This window comes from Lampetra fluviatilis, chromosome 1 (genome assembly GCF_964198595.1).
Source record: "Lampetra fluviatilis chromosome 1, kcLamFluv1.1, whole genome shotgun sequence".
Taxonomy (NCBI): domain Eukaryota; kingdom Metazoa; phylum Chordata; class Hyperoartia; order Petromyzontiformes; family Petromyzontidae; genus Lampetra; species Lampetra fluviatilis.
In genome coordinates, this window is record NC_136275.1 from 31,907,966 (window position 1) to 31,925,688 (window position 17,723).

General features: G+C 46.1%; 1 protein-coding gene across 5 annotated transcripts in view; it reads left to right on the top strand.

The window, feature by feature from the left end:
• Positions 1-17,723, top strand: part of LOC144934737 (caskin-1-like) — a 151,011-nt gene that overhangs the window by 98,511 nt on the left and 34,777 nt on the right. For 4 of the 5 annotated variants that reach the window (XM_078860851.1, XM_078860824.1, XM_078860832.1 and 1 more), the window contains 2 exons: positions 1,236-1,334; positions 7,063-7,187. In XM_078860851.1, the coding sequence (XP_078716977.1) occupies positions 1,236-1,334; positions 7,063-7,187 (224 nt within the window). The remainder of the gene's footprint in view (positions 1-1,235; positions 1,335-7,062; positions 7,188-17,723) is intronic. The other variant, XM_078860842.1, reaches the window with a different exon arrangement.

The following is a 17,723-nucleotide window of genomic DNA, read 5'->3' on the forward strand; positions in this document are numbered from 1 at the left end:
TGAAGGTGAAGTGAGTCGTCCGGGATAAGGGAACACTTGGTGGGATCTGAATCGATGTGGTTCTGAGAAATCAACTTGGGCAGAGAGCGTTCCCCCTTAACCAAGAGGCCAGACGCTGCTGCTGCTGCTGCTGTGCGCGAGTTCCAAAGAGACGTTGCACGTCGTGGCAGGACTGAGATGGCACAATATGAATACAGTGCAAATGACATGAGACAGAAAAAATAAATAGGCAGCTTCTGTCACACGCATTGCTCCGGCTATTGCAGGATTGCAGTGCAGTCGTTTCTGGGCTGTTACGAAGACCGTATTAACCCTTGGACGGATTTTTTTATCAAGACGAATGGGACATCTCAGATTGCAGTCGCGCTTGTGCACCGTTCTCTACGGGCCGCTTCTGCTGTTGTGGTAGACACAATGCAATGCCAATGCAAGGGACACGCTTTGCGTTCGTTCTTTGGGAGAATGCATCGCACAGGTCCCTGTATGTACGTGTGAACGGAATGGAGGACGCATTATTGCATGCTCGTTTTAGGATATTTTCTTAGTGACATAATTGTAGGTGCTTGGCTCTTGTTAAACGTATCTGTTAACAGTCCTGTGTGCGTGTGTGTCTTTGTGTGTTTGCACGTGCGCGCGTGCGTGTGTGTGTGTGCATGTGTGCATTGTCCAATTGCTCATGAGTCTCCTTGCATGCCTGCCCACGTGCATACTTGCACATGCGTGCATGCGTCTATGCGTGCGTGTGCATACACACATACCTGTGCGCGTGTGTAAAACATGCATTCAACGCGAGTGCACACCTGCCGATGCATCCGTGTGGCCATCCTACCTGCTCACCTGACATCCCCACCTATGCGTTTGTCTGTATGACCTGCCGATCTGCGACCGTCACACCCGTCCATATGCCCACCTGCATTGGCCATCTCACCTGCCTGTCTGCTTACTCTTGTCACCTTTCCCACCTATCTTCCCACCTGCATTAACACCCCACCCACCTATGTGCTCACCCACCTGTACGTCCCTCCAATCTGCTTACGTCTGCCCACCTTTATGTGACCGACTCAACTGCCTGGCTATGAACCTGTGCGACATGCTACCTGCATGCCTGCCCGCCCACCTGCCTGCCTGCCCGCCTGCCTGCCTGCCTCCTGGCGAGCGAGTGTGCGCGTGTGTCTGCGTGTGCGTGCGTGTGCGTGTGTGCGTGCGTGTGCGTGTGTGCGTGTGCGGGCGGGCAGGCTCCCCATCCATCCAGCGGGTGGCGGATGGGGGCGGCTCCGCACAGCCGTCCCCCTCCTCCAGTGAGGACATCTGGGTTCTGCGGAGGCCCCTGTCAGGTATCGAAGGCCACCTCCTCCACTGTTACGAACCTCCCGATTCCCACATTTGTCAAGCCATCCTCCATACCATCGGTCCTCCTCCACATGAAAGCATTGGCGTACGAGAGCACAAACAGATACGGTTTGGCATCGGTTCTGTATGTTTACGGTAAAAAAAAGTGGATTTTACCTGTAAATGCACAAACTTTGATGTATTGAAATGAAGGACGTTTTAGTCAACCTGAATTGGTGCTTCCAGATGTATCTACATGGAAAAGGGTGTTGACAATGATGTCTACAATGGCAAATGAGATTCCCGCCTCAAAAGGAGCGCTTGATTTGGTCATCAATCACGTCCTTGCAACATCCACATCTCAAACCTGCACCGCCAATTTGGGGAAAAAAATATCTCATGCCAGGTTTCCAATTCCATTTTCTTGTTCGAATAAGTGCTGCCCATTAAAATAAAAGTTGGTTGGAAAATTGCCAATCGCACAATCGAGATACAATTTGGCAAGCAATAACGTGTATAGCATTATAAGGGCTGCAAGGGAGTGCAGCGGTATGTTACCTTCTGCATGGGTTACCTCTGGGTTATCCGGTTTCTCCCATAGAGGCTAACCCCCCTGATGGCGACCGCTTGTGTTGCGATCGAAACGTTGTGGTTTTTATTTAATTTTAGTATTTTTATTTTATTACTTAGATTTATTATTATTTTGCTATCTACGTAGATGCACGAGACTGAACATTACATAATGGGGCTAGTTAACAATTACTTGTTAAATGTTTCCTGATGAACCGTTTTGAATTCGGCATATGCATGTATGTTGAACTTCGTTTGCACCATACGTAGCAAACCGTGCATATCTAAATTAGTAGCTATTGAGTACCAATCCCTTCATTTTAACACGTAGACTTGCATGCCCAATATCCATAATAGAGGTTTCTAGGTTAGATTGCGTAAATATAAATGTCGCACTCGAATTGTGGATGTTGCGGGTTTATTCTCCAACACACAGGTGTGCTGAACTTGTAACGAATTTGCATGTTCTCTTGATGTGACAAACCTTACTAATTGGTTGTGTCGGGTGGTGGCGGGTTTAAAGACGCAATTATATTCATGTGATCTAACAAAACAACATCTATTACGGGTAATCGTTTCAATCCTTCAATAAACAACATTTTTATTTGAAATCAACTAATTTGCATTAAAATAAAAAAAATCATAAAATGTCGCTAGCACATAGCATTATGTGTAGAACTGTTGCATCGAGGTCAAAGCCTAATGCACAGATGTGCTGCATTCCTAGGCCCAATTTGATTTAAATAAGAATAGGCAATATTTAAAGATATAGAACAAATTGTCCTGCAGCTGTTTTAAATTCCTCACCTTGCAAGAAGAGGGGTAGAGGAATTTACGGGGGGTGATTGACCATCGAGTTGTATTTGTGTATCTGTCCAATTTGACTTAGAAAGCGAATGTGCTGTGTAAAAAAAACGTGTGCTCCGCAAGGAGCTGTTTTTGGTCCGCATATTCACTCGTTACACCTTTCCCCTGCTGCATGGGGAAGCGCCTGCTTGCTCGTGCTATCGCTGGCTTTGTACATGGCACACTGTGTATTAGCAAGTCCCTGTGGTTTGTGTATCTGTTTGTGTATCTGCAATGTGCAGATACACAAATGTATATCTGCAATACGCAGGGACCTGCAATGCGCAGATACACGAATCTTTGCAGTGCTTGTGTCGCTCCTTCCGTTATGAAAACATGTTAAGGGAATACTTTCTTGATAGCCACATTTAAGAATCAGAATATTTATTTTATATATACTGGAGGAATCCGATGGGTTATAAAACTCTTGTTTTTTATCTCACATGTTCAGTTTGATTGGTGGGTTTTCAGGACAAATCCCATCATGCCCTGCGGCTTTAGGCTAAACTGGTTGGTTGGATAGTTGTGTCCACTGAAGAGGTACGTTGGTATGACGTGTCTAACTACCTCTTGATTTCATCATGGCTTTTGTTACTGAAACCTCCCATCGTTGGAGGTTTCCATGGTCGCTGCACAAGCGACGGAGCCAGAGAATCTGTGAAAATGGTGTTGCCATCTTGGCACGAGCAGGGTGCAGTGATGTGTGCAGCAGGTAGAAGCGTGAGCCTCTCTTGGTTATCCCATTGAATGGAGTCTGATACACTGAAATGATGGGGCTGTCTTCTGTTATTAAGCGAGGACATTTTATTGCTGGGTGACAATGGTAGCAACGGTGTAGCGCAAGCCCCATCATTTTCACGGAGGGCGAGCGCAGTGGTGCACACACTCACCCTGGACACCAGAACAAACGGGATTATTCCATATAGCGGTATTTCCCAGGTAAAAGATTTTAATAAAAAAAAAACCTTGGCAACTTTAGTGTCATTCCTGGCCACAACTAAAATCGGTGATGTGTGAACTTGTCCGGGATCCCGTCTAGGTTAACTCAGCCTTAAAAGCATACCTGGCATAAACATCATCATGGGGGAGACAAAGGCGGTTGGGCGTGGTGCTGGCCATCCACCCACTCGTGTGCCGTGACAGCCTTGATGGGTGCTCACTAACAGCAGTTTCCCCAACAGTCTGTTAAAGGCAATTTCGGGGAGCTTTATCTTTGTGTGTCTACCTGTGTGTGTAAGGGGGAGCGGTAGTGTAGCGGTTAGCGCGCTGCGTTACGACCAACACCAGTGACGAATATCTCAACTGGTCATGAGCCTCCCCTAGGTCGACTCCGCCTTAAATGAGTACCTGGTGCGGTGTGTAAATGACACCACTAGGGAGACAAAGGCGGCCGGGCGTGGTGCTGGCCACCCACCCCTACGTGTGCTGTGCCAGGCTTCATTGGTGCTCGCTAAGAGCACTTGCCCCAACAGTGTTAATAGGCAATAGTCTTTGTCACATGTAGAACGTTTGTCACAAGACTTGCCGCTAATTGATTCATTGATGGAAATAGAACAGTGCACTTATAACGTCTCATAGTAATTGACCCCTTATCGATCTCTATCAGAGAGGTGCGGTGGGAAGTCATTGTGTGCGAGCAATTACACTTGAGCTGTCACACTCAGCGTTTTGACCGGAGAAATTCGCACGAAATTGCACATTGTGTGCTTAGGTGACATTGTGACTCGAGAGGCGACAGTGGTACAGTACAGCAAATGGCACTGTGAACCTGCATGTGCAGACCATTCTTCCCATTGCGGTGGCCTCTCACATGTGTAGGGTTTCTCCGGAAGGAAACCGGAGTACACGCTTGCACAACACTAAGGAGCTGGCCAAACAATCCAATGTGAGACCCCCTCGTTTGAGCCGCTCTGATTCAATGTTACTGTTACAGCGAACAGTGGCCAGGGTTAATGTCTTAACAATTGGGTCCACCCTCGCTTTGAATTGACATTCTCGAGAGAGGTTTTTTTTTGTTAGATGGCGTAAATATATAAATATGTCGTTAAACCCGCCACCACCCGACACAGCCAATTAGTGAGGTGTGTCACGTAAACAGCACATGGCAATTTGTTACTCATACAGCACGCCGGTGCTCAGCTTGTAAATGTTATTCTTTGGGTCTTTCGGTAAAGCCACGTAGATAGAAAAAAATATCAAAATAATAACAATATCACGACGTTTCGATCGCAACACAAGCAATCGTCTTCACCTGATGGTCTTTACCTGAAGACGATTTCTTGTTTTGCGATCGAAACGTCGTGATATTGTTATTACTTTGATAATTTTTTTCGATCTACGTGGCTTTACCGAAAGACTCAAATAATATGAATTCCTGCAGTCACGAAAGCTTTAAGTCAAGATTGTAAATGTTGTGGCTTTGCTCTCCAAACACACCGGTGTGCTGTACTAGTAACGAATTGGCACGTTCTGTTTACGTGACAAACCTTCCTAAGTGACTCTGGCGGGTGGTGGCGGATTTAACAACACATTTATATATTTATGCGATCTAACCCATAAAAAATATTATGGATGATATTGGTCGCGAAGCATATGTGTTTAACATTCTCTCGAGGATTTGCGTATGAAATGAGATTTGTGAATCCAACGAGATGAAGGTTCTACATCGAATGAGACGTGTCTTCTGAATCGTGCAATTGGCGTGTCGTGTCTGCCAACACTCACATCGAGAGCCACAATATTCTTTTATGAAGTCAACCACGACTAGCAACCATTTACTACAACCGCACTCATGCAGAATCAACCACAGCTACAAGCACAGTCAGCCAGAGTCAACTTGGGCAGCTGCAGCCAACCATTTGTGTCCTGAATGTCAAGGGGCTGTAGTTGTAATGTACAGTACGTGCTAAAAAGTAGTGTCTCTCTTACAAATATGTTTCCATTACTAAATATAATACTCCAGTAGTACGTTTTCATTGTGGCACATTCATATCAGTTTACTGTCATTCCCAATGGACCACTTCGTACGAACAGTGAGACACAAATTAAGGCTACTAAATCAGTGACTCGACGAGTGTTTGTGGTATCGATGGCACGCGGGGTAGCATTCGGGGTGTAACGGTTCACTATCCATTGAAGGTGTCACAGCGGTTTCCTGCTCGTGACCGCTGAGGCATCGGTGCTCATGTCGCGTTCACAGCCCTGAACCAGCGGTGTCAGTGCCACATTCCCACGGTGGGCGTGAATTTACTCCGTAGGACAACCGCTGTTGTCTTCCTAGATTTGAAGCTTTCGTGACTGCAAGGATTCATACTCTTAGGTTTTTTCGGTAAATTCACGTAGGCAAAAATAAATAAATAGATAAATAATAATAAAACAAGTAATAAAAACAATATAAATAATAATATAAATAAAATAATAATGTTGACTTCCCCACGAAGTGGTACTTATTCTTTTCTACACCAGAAGGACGATGGGTTTGCGTAAACCCCTTCGAGGATTTGAACTCGCAATCCCTTCTCACTGTGAGTCGCTCGCTCTGCTGATGAGTCCCCCTGGCCAAGCAGCATCCGGCCGAGCCAGATACAGGACACTCTGCAGCCCTCTTGTCCATGTGACTGCCACCCGCTTCCTCCTCTTGTCTCCCACCATTGTCCGTGTGCCCATTTTTTCCCCATTCCAACTCTTGTGCCGATGAGAGCACGTGACCCAGGTGTGGTGGAAGATTGATGCTATTGTCCAAGCGTTCGCATGGACGAATCGCCCAGACGCGGTCTCCCAAAAGTGCTGTATTCATGCTATTACCCGCAATTGAGGTTTTTCTTCGGGTTAGTTTGCGTAAATATAAACGTGTCGTTAGACCTGCCACCACCCGACACAGCCACTTAGTCAGGTTTGTCACATAAATAAAACCACGCCAATTAGTTACTAGTTCAGCACACCGGTGTGTTGTAGAGTCCCCATTAGAAATGGTGACACATTCGTCGTATTATTCACGTTAGTCTGTGCCTTACTTTTCAGATAAAATAAGTAATTTGTGCAGACAAACATAGTTAATGGCTTGCACTGCTGGCCAAAGCTCTTGAAATCATATATTCGGTGTGTAAATATATATACACACACACCATACCTGCAATCGTACACTCACACGTGTACCTTGTTTTGGCATGTCGTGGCGACAGGATCCAATTAACCTTGACACAATTCTTGCCCTGTCTCCCCACACCATCTTCTCCCTCTGTGTATCTCTTCTGACACCCACTCTTGCTCCGTCTCCCCTCCTGCTATCGCCACCACCCCCAACCCCTCGACCCCCAGGGGACCGACGCAGCAGCGGCAGCACCGGAAGCGCCGTGAGCGTGCGCAGCTCCGGGAGCGGGCAGAGCATGGGCAGCGCCAACGGGCCCCCACCACCCCTCGCGGGCCCCACCGAGGGCAGCAAGGTGAGAGCGCTGCCCAACCTCTTGACACTGCACAAGGTGGACGGAACCATCGAGGCGGTGGGGGGGGGGGGGGGTTATCGTCGTGTGGATGTTCGAGGTGAATGAGATATTGGGACACGGTAGAGGGAATGCATTGCAATTGCTGCAGCGTACCAGGTAATGGTTTACCACGGTTACAGTCCAGATGTACTGTTGGTGCCATGCTTGTCTTGAGATGGAGACATTTATTCTTTGGTTCTTTCGGTAAAGTCACGTATAAAGATATTTAATTTAATTTATAATTTTATCTTTATACGTGACTTTACCGAAAGAACCAAAGAATAATTACTGCAGTCACGAAAGCTCCAAATTAAAGATGGAGACATTTACTTTCGGAAACTCTCCCAACGGAGCGGTGCACCACCGCGCGTCAATGATTGGTTCCCGGCAGATGTTGTTCGATAAATACTTCCAAAAGATCCTTCGGATGTAATTTTGTTTTGTTATGCGCCCTGCAATGATTGTCAGAGCTGGAATTTAAACAAGTTAAGTCACGCAATAATTTGACAGTGGATTTTTTCGGACCGTCATTGTGACCAAGTATTTTGACTTGGTGGTCGTGGGCTGAAGACAATCACCAGACAGAATGTTGATTATATAGCTGAACGTGCTCAAGCATAATAACACTTATCTGTTGTTACTTAAATCTAAATTAACGTGTAATAATGTCATCATGCAATACTTTTATAAGTTTATAACTATAAATATTAAAACATCGATTCGTTTTTTTTTTATCCATGAGAGCTTCGCTGAGTCTGATTTGTAATTTTCATGAGGATCCTGCATTGGGTATGTTTGGCCAATTACTCTTGAAACGATGTTTGTTTTTCTTCATATGGCAAGAAAGAGAAACCCACGATGCATATCCGGGGATTTCACACAAAGTTCCACACATGGGTTCACGAACCCACATATATATTGACGTCTCCTGGCCAAAAAATAATCTGAAGTGATCAAGATGAGAATCTGGCTCTTTGAATCTGACTTCAGAGGCGAGGGGATCCACGTGGATTGAAGTTGGAAATCAAAAGAGGACATCTCGGTGTTCAGTTCTGATGCACGTTACAGAGCCAGAGCAGCTTTTGACTAAAGCATGTTGCCGCCATCAAACAACCGCCTTCCAACTGAAGCAATAATCTCGCACAGTGCGCAGTGCCCCTTCTTCAGACACAGAGAGAGAGATGGAGACGAGAGAGAGACATTGCGACTCAGAGTCCAGAGTCAGCTGTTTACGCCAATAACATGACAATATTAACTGTAAATATTGGTACTTTATAGATGTTTTACAATCTGGTGGTTGAAGACTTCTCCCAAACGACAATATGGTTCTTTTTGATTTAAAGCTTTCGTGACTGCAGGGATTCATATTATTGGTTATTTTGGTAAAGTCACGTAGAAGGGAAATAATAAAATAATATAAATATAAAACAATAATTTGAATATGGTTCTTAAAAAGACGTTCAGTTGAAATGCTGAAAAATGAGCCCTTTAACCAAAGGAGAGCTCTTAACGCCCGGGGTTCACCGTTGTTTTGATGAACAGGTTTCGACTACGGCAAAGGGATCTTAGTTATCATCAACCTGAAATTTCTCTCCCATTTAATGAGGCTTAAGTCGGCACAGCAGAGGCCATCAATGGAAGAGACTGGGGATGGGGTGCTAGCAGTTATGCATCAGAATTATAAATCTACAGCTGTGTGTAACGACACATCGATTCAGCGGTTAAAAATTTATTATTCTGCTCGCGCTACGCACACAGTATCATGCACGTAAGCGTTGCAATTGGCATTTGGACTCATTGGCGGTACACTGGTGCGGCATAACACATCGGTCCTCATAAAACAGTCTAAAATCAAAATTTCAACTGACATTCGCCTTCCGACTGCTCACGAGAATTGATTTTGACGCACCCCGCAAGATGTTTCGACTGGGGTTGTGAATCGCTGGAAGATAAATAATCATAGCGATTTTGTTTTACCGTGCACCAGGTGTACCGCCAATACTTTAATTTGTTGTGTTGAGCTGGTTCACTTAAATCCCGCAGCCACTGGAGACGCTCCGTGCACCACAAGGTAAACCGAGAATGAATTATTCAGTCTCAAATCACGGCAGGGGGGGGGGGGGGCATTGTGCCATGGTTGGCGTACATAGCTGCCAACTCCATTCCCTCCACTCACCGCCTTTGGGTCCTGTGCCTACGAAAGCCCAGAGCACGAGTGGGTAGACTCACGGACTCCTTTGCTGTAGTCAAAATCATCTCTTTCGTCGAACCGCCAGCTCTGCCCCCAGTGGCTGCCATCAGCGCTCATTCCCAGCCACCATGCGTATATTAAGATAATACCTAATAAGCCATTAAAACTAATTGTGTGTGTATGTATGTTGAACTTCTTTCGCGCCATACATAGCCAGCCATGCTAATCGGGGGTGTGGGGGGAAGGACAACAAACTGAACACAAAAAAATGGTTCCAAAGAAATTCGTTTTAAATTTATTTGGTTATTCTGTATTGGCAGTCGTGCACAACGCACACACAACTAAAACAAAACCCATTGGGCAATTCCGCTTCCTTAAATATATATACTGTTTTATATAATAGGTGACGTGTCAGGCAATGATGGCCCTACTTCATAGCACATTATACTGGTAGGAACGAAGTGGACCAGACCACCAATAGATTATATCGTCCGTCCGTCCGTCCGTCCGTCCGTGTATCAACATCGACCCCTACTGCAAACACTTGGCAGGACCCTACAAAAACCTTTTGACTCAGTGGGGCTTTCCTGGCTTAACAAGTGTAATAATACATTATGTTTATATTCTTTGGTTATTCGTTCCTACCAGCCCACCCCGCAGGGTCCTGTTCACCTGCAAAGGTGTCGTGTTACAAAGTGATTGCTCGTGGAGAAACATATTCCGACACACTTTTCATCTTTTTAAACTCTGAAACGTAATAGACTTTTCATGGCACCGCATTGTCAGGCGTCATACCGAACTGTCGGCCACAAAATTTTGCTTTCTTTCTACGTCTCTCTCTCTGCCCTGAAGAAGGAGACCATACTCAAAATATTAGCTTGTCGTGAAATAATACTTAATATTAAATAATAGTCTATTGTAAATAATACCAAAGTGGTTGTGCAGTTGTTCACAAACTGCGCTCTCAACCTGGCAACCGAGTTCAATTCCCAGTCACGGCTAACATCAGTGAGTAGCGACCTCTGAACAGAACCATGGCCCTCTCACCCATTCAGCAGCCCACACTGCCCTGCATGGTGAATTATGGTCAAACAACCCCTCCCCCACGAATGACACGGTGCAGGGAGGCCTTCAGCCATCACCAGATTGACAAAGGGCTCAAAGTAATTACTTTAACTTATATACATTTCATTTCACTTCAGTACTTTAAAGATAACCTTTTCCTTTCTTTTGTAAGACGTGACTGATGTGTTTCCAATTTCCATTATAGCCTGGTCTTAGGTTCCATTTCACCCCACCAGTGAGAGCTGAAACAGTTTTAGCCGGAGCCTGGTGTCGCATTCTCTGGCAGAAGTGGAATGTCGCACATTGCACGTGCATCCGAGCAAAGGCACAATTTAATTTCTCAACCGAGCAGTAATAATAGTGTCTCCTGGGGTGGTAGTGGTGCCATCGCATAGCAGGACACATTCACCTGGACAGGACCGTTTGTTATCGGGGAGGGGTTCAGATTTCGGATAGGTGCCCTCTCTGCCACATTCAACTTTAAATTGGTAGGCCCGTCTGCCCGCGTTCCTTGCTTGGGTTGTGACTGTGGCGCAATGGTCAAGAGCTAACATCAGTCACGAGCAATATCAGAATTGGTCGCTCGCTATCTCTCCATCAACCCACACTGACCTTCCGTGGTGAAGTATGGTACATGATGATAATAAAAAAATGCGTGATCAACATGGCTTTAGGAGGCCTTCATCGACTGGCGGATTAAGATTGGGTGAAAGGTCTTCATTAGAAACGGATGATGGAGCAGTTGGTACAGTTGTCAGTGCACTGCGCAATGAAGCCGGCGATTCAGTTCCCAACCACGGCTGATGTCACGTCAAAGTGATTTCCTGCTAAAATGAGCAGTGAGGTGGTACTCATCTCCGGTTCACAGTCCTGAGCCAGGGGTTACATATACACTACACATTCCTATGGCAGGGGCAGGTCAATCCATAGGACAACCACAGTTTACTTTCCCAGAGTAGTACACAATTTATCGACCTTGGCGGAATGATGGACTGAGTCAATCTCCAATCAGGATTTTGATTTGCAACCATCAGTCGACAAGCCGCTCACTTCACCGCTGAGCCATCTGACCAGGTGGCTAAAATCATTGACGAGTGATATCCAATCAGGTCTAACTGCACTGACCAGTATGGTGAAGTATGATCCAACAAGCCCCATGACCAACACGGCCTGGGCAGTGAGGCCTTCATCTAGCGATGGATTGACAAAGTCCGTGAATTTATTTGATTTATATAATGGTTACCACGTAGGCCTCCAATCCCAGATATGCAGGTTTGATACCTGGTCATGCTCAGCTGAGTGGCAGGTGGAATCAGCACCTTGACAGGGAATTCTCTCTAGGTCTGCTGAGCATAACATGAGAACTTGTTGCAGTGTGTGAACACCAGTACTGGGGAGACAAAGGCGGCCAGATGTTGTTCTAGCCACGCCACTACCATCTATTGCACCATAGAAAGATGTTCGCTAATGACACTCATTCCAGCAATTCTTTAAGATACAGTAGGGATTGTCATCTTCATGCTGCAAGAAGCGCATTGCTTGTGTGTGGGTAGATGTGCTTGAGAATGGTCCCTTCATTTCAAATGAAATGAGTCACTAATAATGGCTTCACCCAGGTGAAGAGGTATTTTTATGAATATAAAAAGGCTCTTTTAGCACTTTACACCTTTTTTCACGAATTGCAAATGAAACCAATGTCAATTTCAAGTGTTCACACCTGACGCATACACAATATATGTGTGCCCATTGTTTTACATTCCGTTAAATGTTCAAACTCAGTCACACGCGGTTGCACATTTAAACGAACAGTCCATGTTCCAATGATGCCATTGGTTTTCCAAATTCCGGAGCGCACTTTAGATCCAAAAATATAATAATTACCCTAATTACAAAACCCACGGTGCATTCTGGGCCACCGTAGCCACGCATCTTGCCCCTTGTGGAGGGTTATTTTCTGTCGTCTTCGTTGCCGTGTGGGTTCTGCCCCCCCCCGTCTGTCCCCTCCTCGCTCGTCCCAAGCTCCCGCGCCCATGTTTCTGCTCAATGATGCTGCATGCCGCCGCCGCCGCCGCGATCGATCGCCCGCTTTCCTTCCGCGGCAACTCCCGACAGTTTACCGTCGCTCGGCTCTCTCAACGCTGCCGGGAGGGAATGGGGGGGGGGGGGCGGAAAGGGGAGCGTAGAAATCCACGGAAGCTTCGCCATTCCCATTTAACACTACCCCCCCCCTCCCCCCTTCAAACGATACACGATTCAGGTCGAGACGAATTTAACCAAATTAACTGAAAGGTTTGGCAAGTGTAGTAGTAGTTGGTCATATAATGCAGGATAGTTAAAAATAATTAGCTGCGCAATCGATTAAGGTTTAGTTGTATTCCTCATGGAAATTGTGCATTGAATGTCGCTCCATTCGACAATGGAGTAATGTCCAATGTGGGTTTTACACGTGTGGTCTTGTAAGTGATGTATGGGTCTCACGCTTTCACATGTTGCGTCCTGTTAGTGATGCAGCGGTGGTCGCAAACGCACTGCACGTGTGTTATGCTGCATAACACGGACTGGATTAGTTTTCCAGATGGAGTGGGAGTGGATCTGGAGCAGTAGTTTGGCATCTGCTTATTTGATACACTATATTCTGGGCCTTATTGAAGAGGATTTTTGTTCCAGGTTTTTTAGTCATGTGCTTAAATTTCAACACGATTCTCAGAAATGTAAGCGGTTAGCATTTAGATGGTAAAATTTACTGTTTCGTTCGTAGTACTGTAATGCAAAACGGTGTGTGTGTATATATACAGCGTAGCTAAACTTTATCATCAATCGTAATATGCTCATCTTCATTAATTATATGACAGAAATCCGTTAATAAAAAAAACTGTTACCAAGTGTTCCAAAAAAACATTACCATCATCGTCATAGTTATAAGAGGCATTGCGTGACTCACATCTGGGCCCTGTGTATTCAATTCGACATGTGTACACACACACACACACAAATGCGTGCACGGTCAATATGCGAGTCGAACTGTTTTCTTGCTCAAAACGGGGCATTGGGATCTGTTGGTGGCTCTGACCCCACGGTGGAAACTCCTCCACATTCCCCCGCGCAGGGAGACGACCGCCTTTCACCACCACTGAAAAGGCACAATAACAGATTTCGTTCTTAGCCAGACGAGCTTGGCGCTTCCGAGGATTTCTTTCCCCCCCTTGTGATGTTACCTACGTGACGATGGCATTGTGCATTGGCTGTATTAAATCGCAGTGTGTTACTTTCTCTGCCTCGTGTCAGTGTGCTTGGATTGCTGAAGTAAGTGGCCTTCAAACTAAGTGATGCATGTCTCTCCTGTGCACACCTACTGCTTTTATTGTTTCAAATTTCCACGTTATATTATTATTTGTTACCTCATTCAATGTGCCCTGCTTTGTACCCCCTCTGCCTTCCCCTCGCTCCAACACCTATATACCGTTCACCAAATGGGCCATATGACCATCGCGTGTTGGGGGATAGACATCCATCTCTGCTCGAATATTCGCGGCGAACAGTTTTCGGTGGGAGACTTTGGTTGGCTCCTTCCGAACCCTAAAGCGCAGCCCATCTGCCATGCGTGTCTCGTCGTGCTCACAGTGCCTTGGTTGAAGCGTGTCACGTTTCGTTCATTGTGTCAATTCGCCGAGCACTCCGCAACACCATGCCACGCGCGTGCGCCCGGGTCGTCGTGTGTGCATGCCCTCGTGTGCTTGCGTTTGGCCTCGATGGAATCACCTCTCGCGCGCCAGCTCATTTCGAGGGCGGCTCCACACCCGGAGAGATCTGTTGGGCAATCAAAACGCTCTCGCAAATCGCGCAGCTCGATCGTTGCCCGACTTTCACGTGGACAACTCTGGTGGCAGAGACGTCCGCGTGTAGGCGATTCAGTGGCATGCAGCCAAGCGGCGTGACAGATCGCTCGGTCATGGACCAACCCTGACGCTGCTCACCACATTGTTACCACCACCACCACCACAACCAAGGCATCTTTGTGGTGGTTCAATTGTATTGGGGCTATCCTGTGCTGATGATGCCTAAACAGGGTAAATCTGGTTGCACGGTTGCCGTTGTGCTTTACTGCCGTTCCATTTAAATAGGCCACACACTTTGATGTGGAGAAGTTTTTTTGGCTTGTCGTGGCATTGTGAATATTTACAAAAATGCTTTGCATGTCAAGGACATATTGCCCCGAGCAATTGTTAGGGACAGATTGGGAAGTCAAAAGTCAAATTAATGTTTGTGGAAAAGTTGTGAGGCCTGTATTGTATTATGAACTTCAATTGTGTCATAGATAAACCTTGCCTACTGATCTAATCGGCGTTTGTTCCCGATGTTCAGGTTAATCACGAATCCAATAATCGGGCCAAGATGTAAAATTTCGGATGATCTAAAAAAATGATGTCACAGGAAGTGACATCACTTGCATGACGTCACGGCTATCCTTTTCCCACCAAAAGTGGTGTCATGTGGCCTCAAGTGATGTCACTTGTTGCATGAAGGCATCAATTATTGTGCAATGTAAATCCAATGTAAATCATCCAAAAATATGAGAAAACCCACATTAAAATTGCAATTAAAACAAATATCAATTTCCAACATATTTGATTGTTTATCCAAAACCCATCCCAATGATATAACTTTATCAGAGCCGTGAGCTTAACTTTATGAATGTGTGTCAGGTGAGGTAATACAACAGATCTCGCCCCACCTACGAATCATCAGGACAGCATAGTGCGCTTACTTAACTGTCACAATGTGTGTGTGTGTACGTAGGCTACTTTGTCTACGTATCACGTGAGTTAATGTACCGTTGACTATGTCAGTCCTTTTACAATACAGGAACCCAGATGGACAACTCGCATTAAAATAAACTATTGAAGGACTGCGTTGGCAGTGGTATACAAATGCAATAAAGAAACAATGAACTTAGTCTTACGGGACATATTTGCAGTCCCAATTTCTGGATAATAGCTCTTCTTCAAAGTAGAAAGAGAGAAGAGAGGGGGCAGAACGATTTGACCCAACGTTAGTTATCGTGCAAAGAAAATACTTTCTTCCCAGTGTTTTCAATATGCCAGTTAGTCTTGCTTGCCCCCTCTCTCAGCTGTCCAGAAAGGCACGCTCTGAACACCACGGATAGAGTGGCTTAAAAACTGCAAAGGTGAGAGGTTATAATGGAGTGGTGGAGCAAACACTTTTGGGAAGATAGCACGCTTGCCATCCAAAAGCTAGCCCTGCCCTTCCCTCTAACCGGTGAGCCAAGCAGACACTCGTATTACCCCTATCAATAACCAACTAGCTTCCAGTACTGAAGCTAGCAATGACCAACTAGCCAGCTAGCCACGACTACTACTAATCCTCCCACTGACCATAACCCTAACCAACAAGCCAACCAGCCCCTTGTACTATCACTATTACTGACCCTAACCACACTAGCCATCGATATGCCAGCCATACCCCTAACCCTAGCCAACTAACCAACAAGGTTAGAGCACTAAGCCCTAAAATTCACAATGAGCCAACTAGCACGAGCCCCTCCCGCTGACATTTAAGCCCCTCGTAACTCCGCTACTGGCGCTTTGTCAAGGCCCCCTTTTCACTCCGTGTTGGTTTTGCAGTTGTTGTGTTCCGCAGCACCATAGCCTAAAGCGAGACGCTACCGCTTCGCACATCTCTCTGGTGTGCAAGGCAGCGCTCGTGACGACGGTGGACAGCCTGGCCCACTTCGTTAAGTGTTCACCTTAAGCATCCGTCCACCTTAGCGGCCACTATCGATACCGACCGTGGGCCGGTGCAGATGTTAATGGAACCATCAGATGGTTCCATTACCTTCCCATTCATCAAATTGTGTGCATCAAGTCCGCCTGCCGAAGGTTTCTCGCCCACCATAAAAGTCATGGCTCTTGTGGCTCCAGTTCGGTGGGGTGACGCACTCCACCTCGGGGTTTTCCTTGCCCTAGGCAGGGTGGTTCAGGTGAATAATTGGAGAGCGGCTGGCATTGGCTTTGTAAGAGCTGCCTCCAAGCGAATGGCGGCATCAGATTCATCTGGTTTTCCAGGACAGCTAACGAGCGAGCGATATTCCCGGAGTATAAGCGAGCCTGATACGTAATCAGAATCCTGGATTGATTGCGTTAGAATTTCTCATGAAGTTTTGACAACCGTAGGCATTTCCAGTAAATGTTTTTAGAGGTCCATTTGGCGACTTTCCGCTTGAAAGAAGTTGGCAACACTAGTTTGTCACCGTGCCCAAACAGGAGCCACAAAGCAGCCATTACTATGACATCGCGTTCCTGTCCTCCATGGCCGGTGTGCTGCGTTCAGACGGATGGGGTTGCCCCATCGGAGACAGGGGGAGGGGTTGATCGTACAGGAGAGAGGTTCACTCCCGATGTTTGACCATATGTGAATGTTCCACCGTTGGCAGGAATTCAAGCATGAGATCAATGGAAAGGAGTGATCACGATGAACGCTGTCGGCTAAGCCCAAGCGTGCTTGCGTGTGTGCATGTCTGAGACTTGCAAAATCATTAATAACTATATACGGCTTAACATGTAAACTCATTGAGCTGTCATGAAAAATGTATTGGGAATATTCAAACGAATAAACGGACAAATGGGTTTGCCTTTCCACGTGAAAAAATATGACAAAAGCCGTCAGACTATGGGTGTTCCAGACTAATGTCATCCAGCGGAAAATGCTGAGCAAGCCTGGCTCTGCTGATGTAGTCCGAAAAGGTTGACATCGGTCCAGAGTTGTCTTTTGCTGGACCACATTTGTTTGTCACGTGCAGATGGCCATGTGTTACTTTATTAAATACACACGCTTTGTCTAACGGAGCAAATGTCTGAATGAAGGTTCTGTAGTTCACCTGTTTGTGTTTGATGATGATGATTATGCATACCTTTCAACCCACACGGTTTACCCGGAATCTTGTACAGGGAAATTGAGCAAAAAAAAAAGTACGTGTTTGTTTGTGTTTCTCCCTCGTGATGGGACTTTGTAGGATGAACGTTGAGATTTTTAAGGGGGCACGGGGTGACCAATAAGGTCGGAATTGGTCTGTAATAAGGTAGGACACTGATAAGGGGTTGACAGGTATGTAGATGTCTCCTTCCCACCTCCCCCCGTGCGTAATGTACACACTGGGTGTGTATATTAGTGTGTAATGTACACACTGGGTGTGTATAGTAGAGGGTAATGTACACACTGGGTGT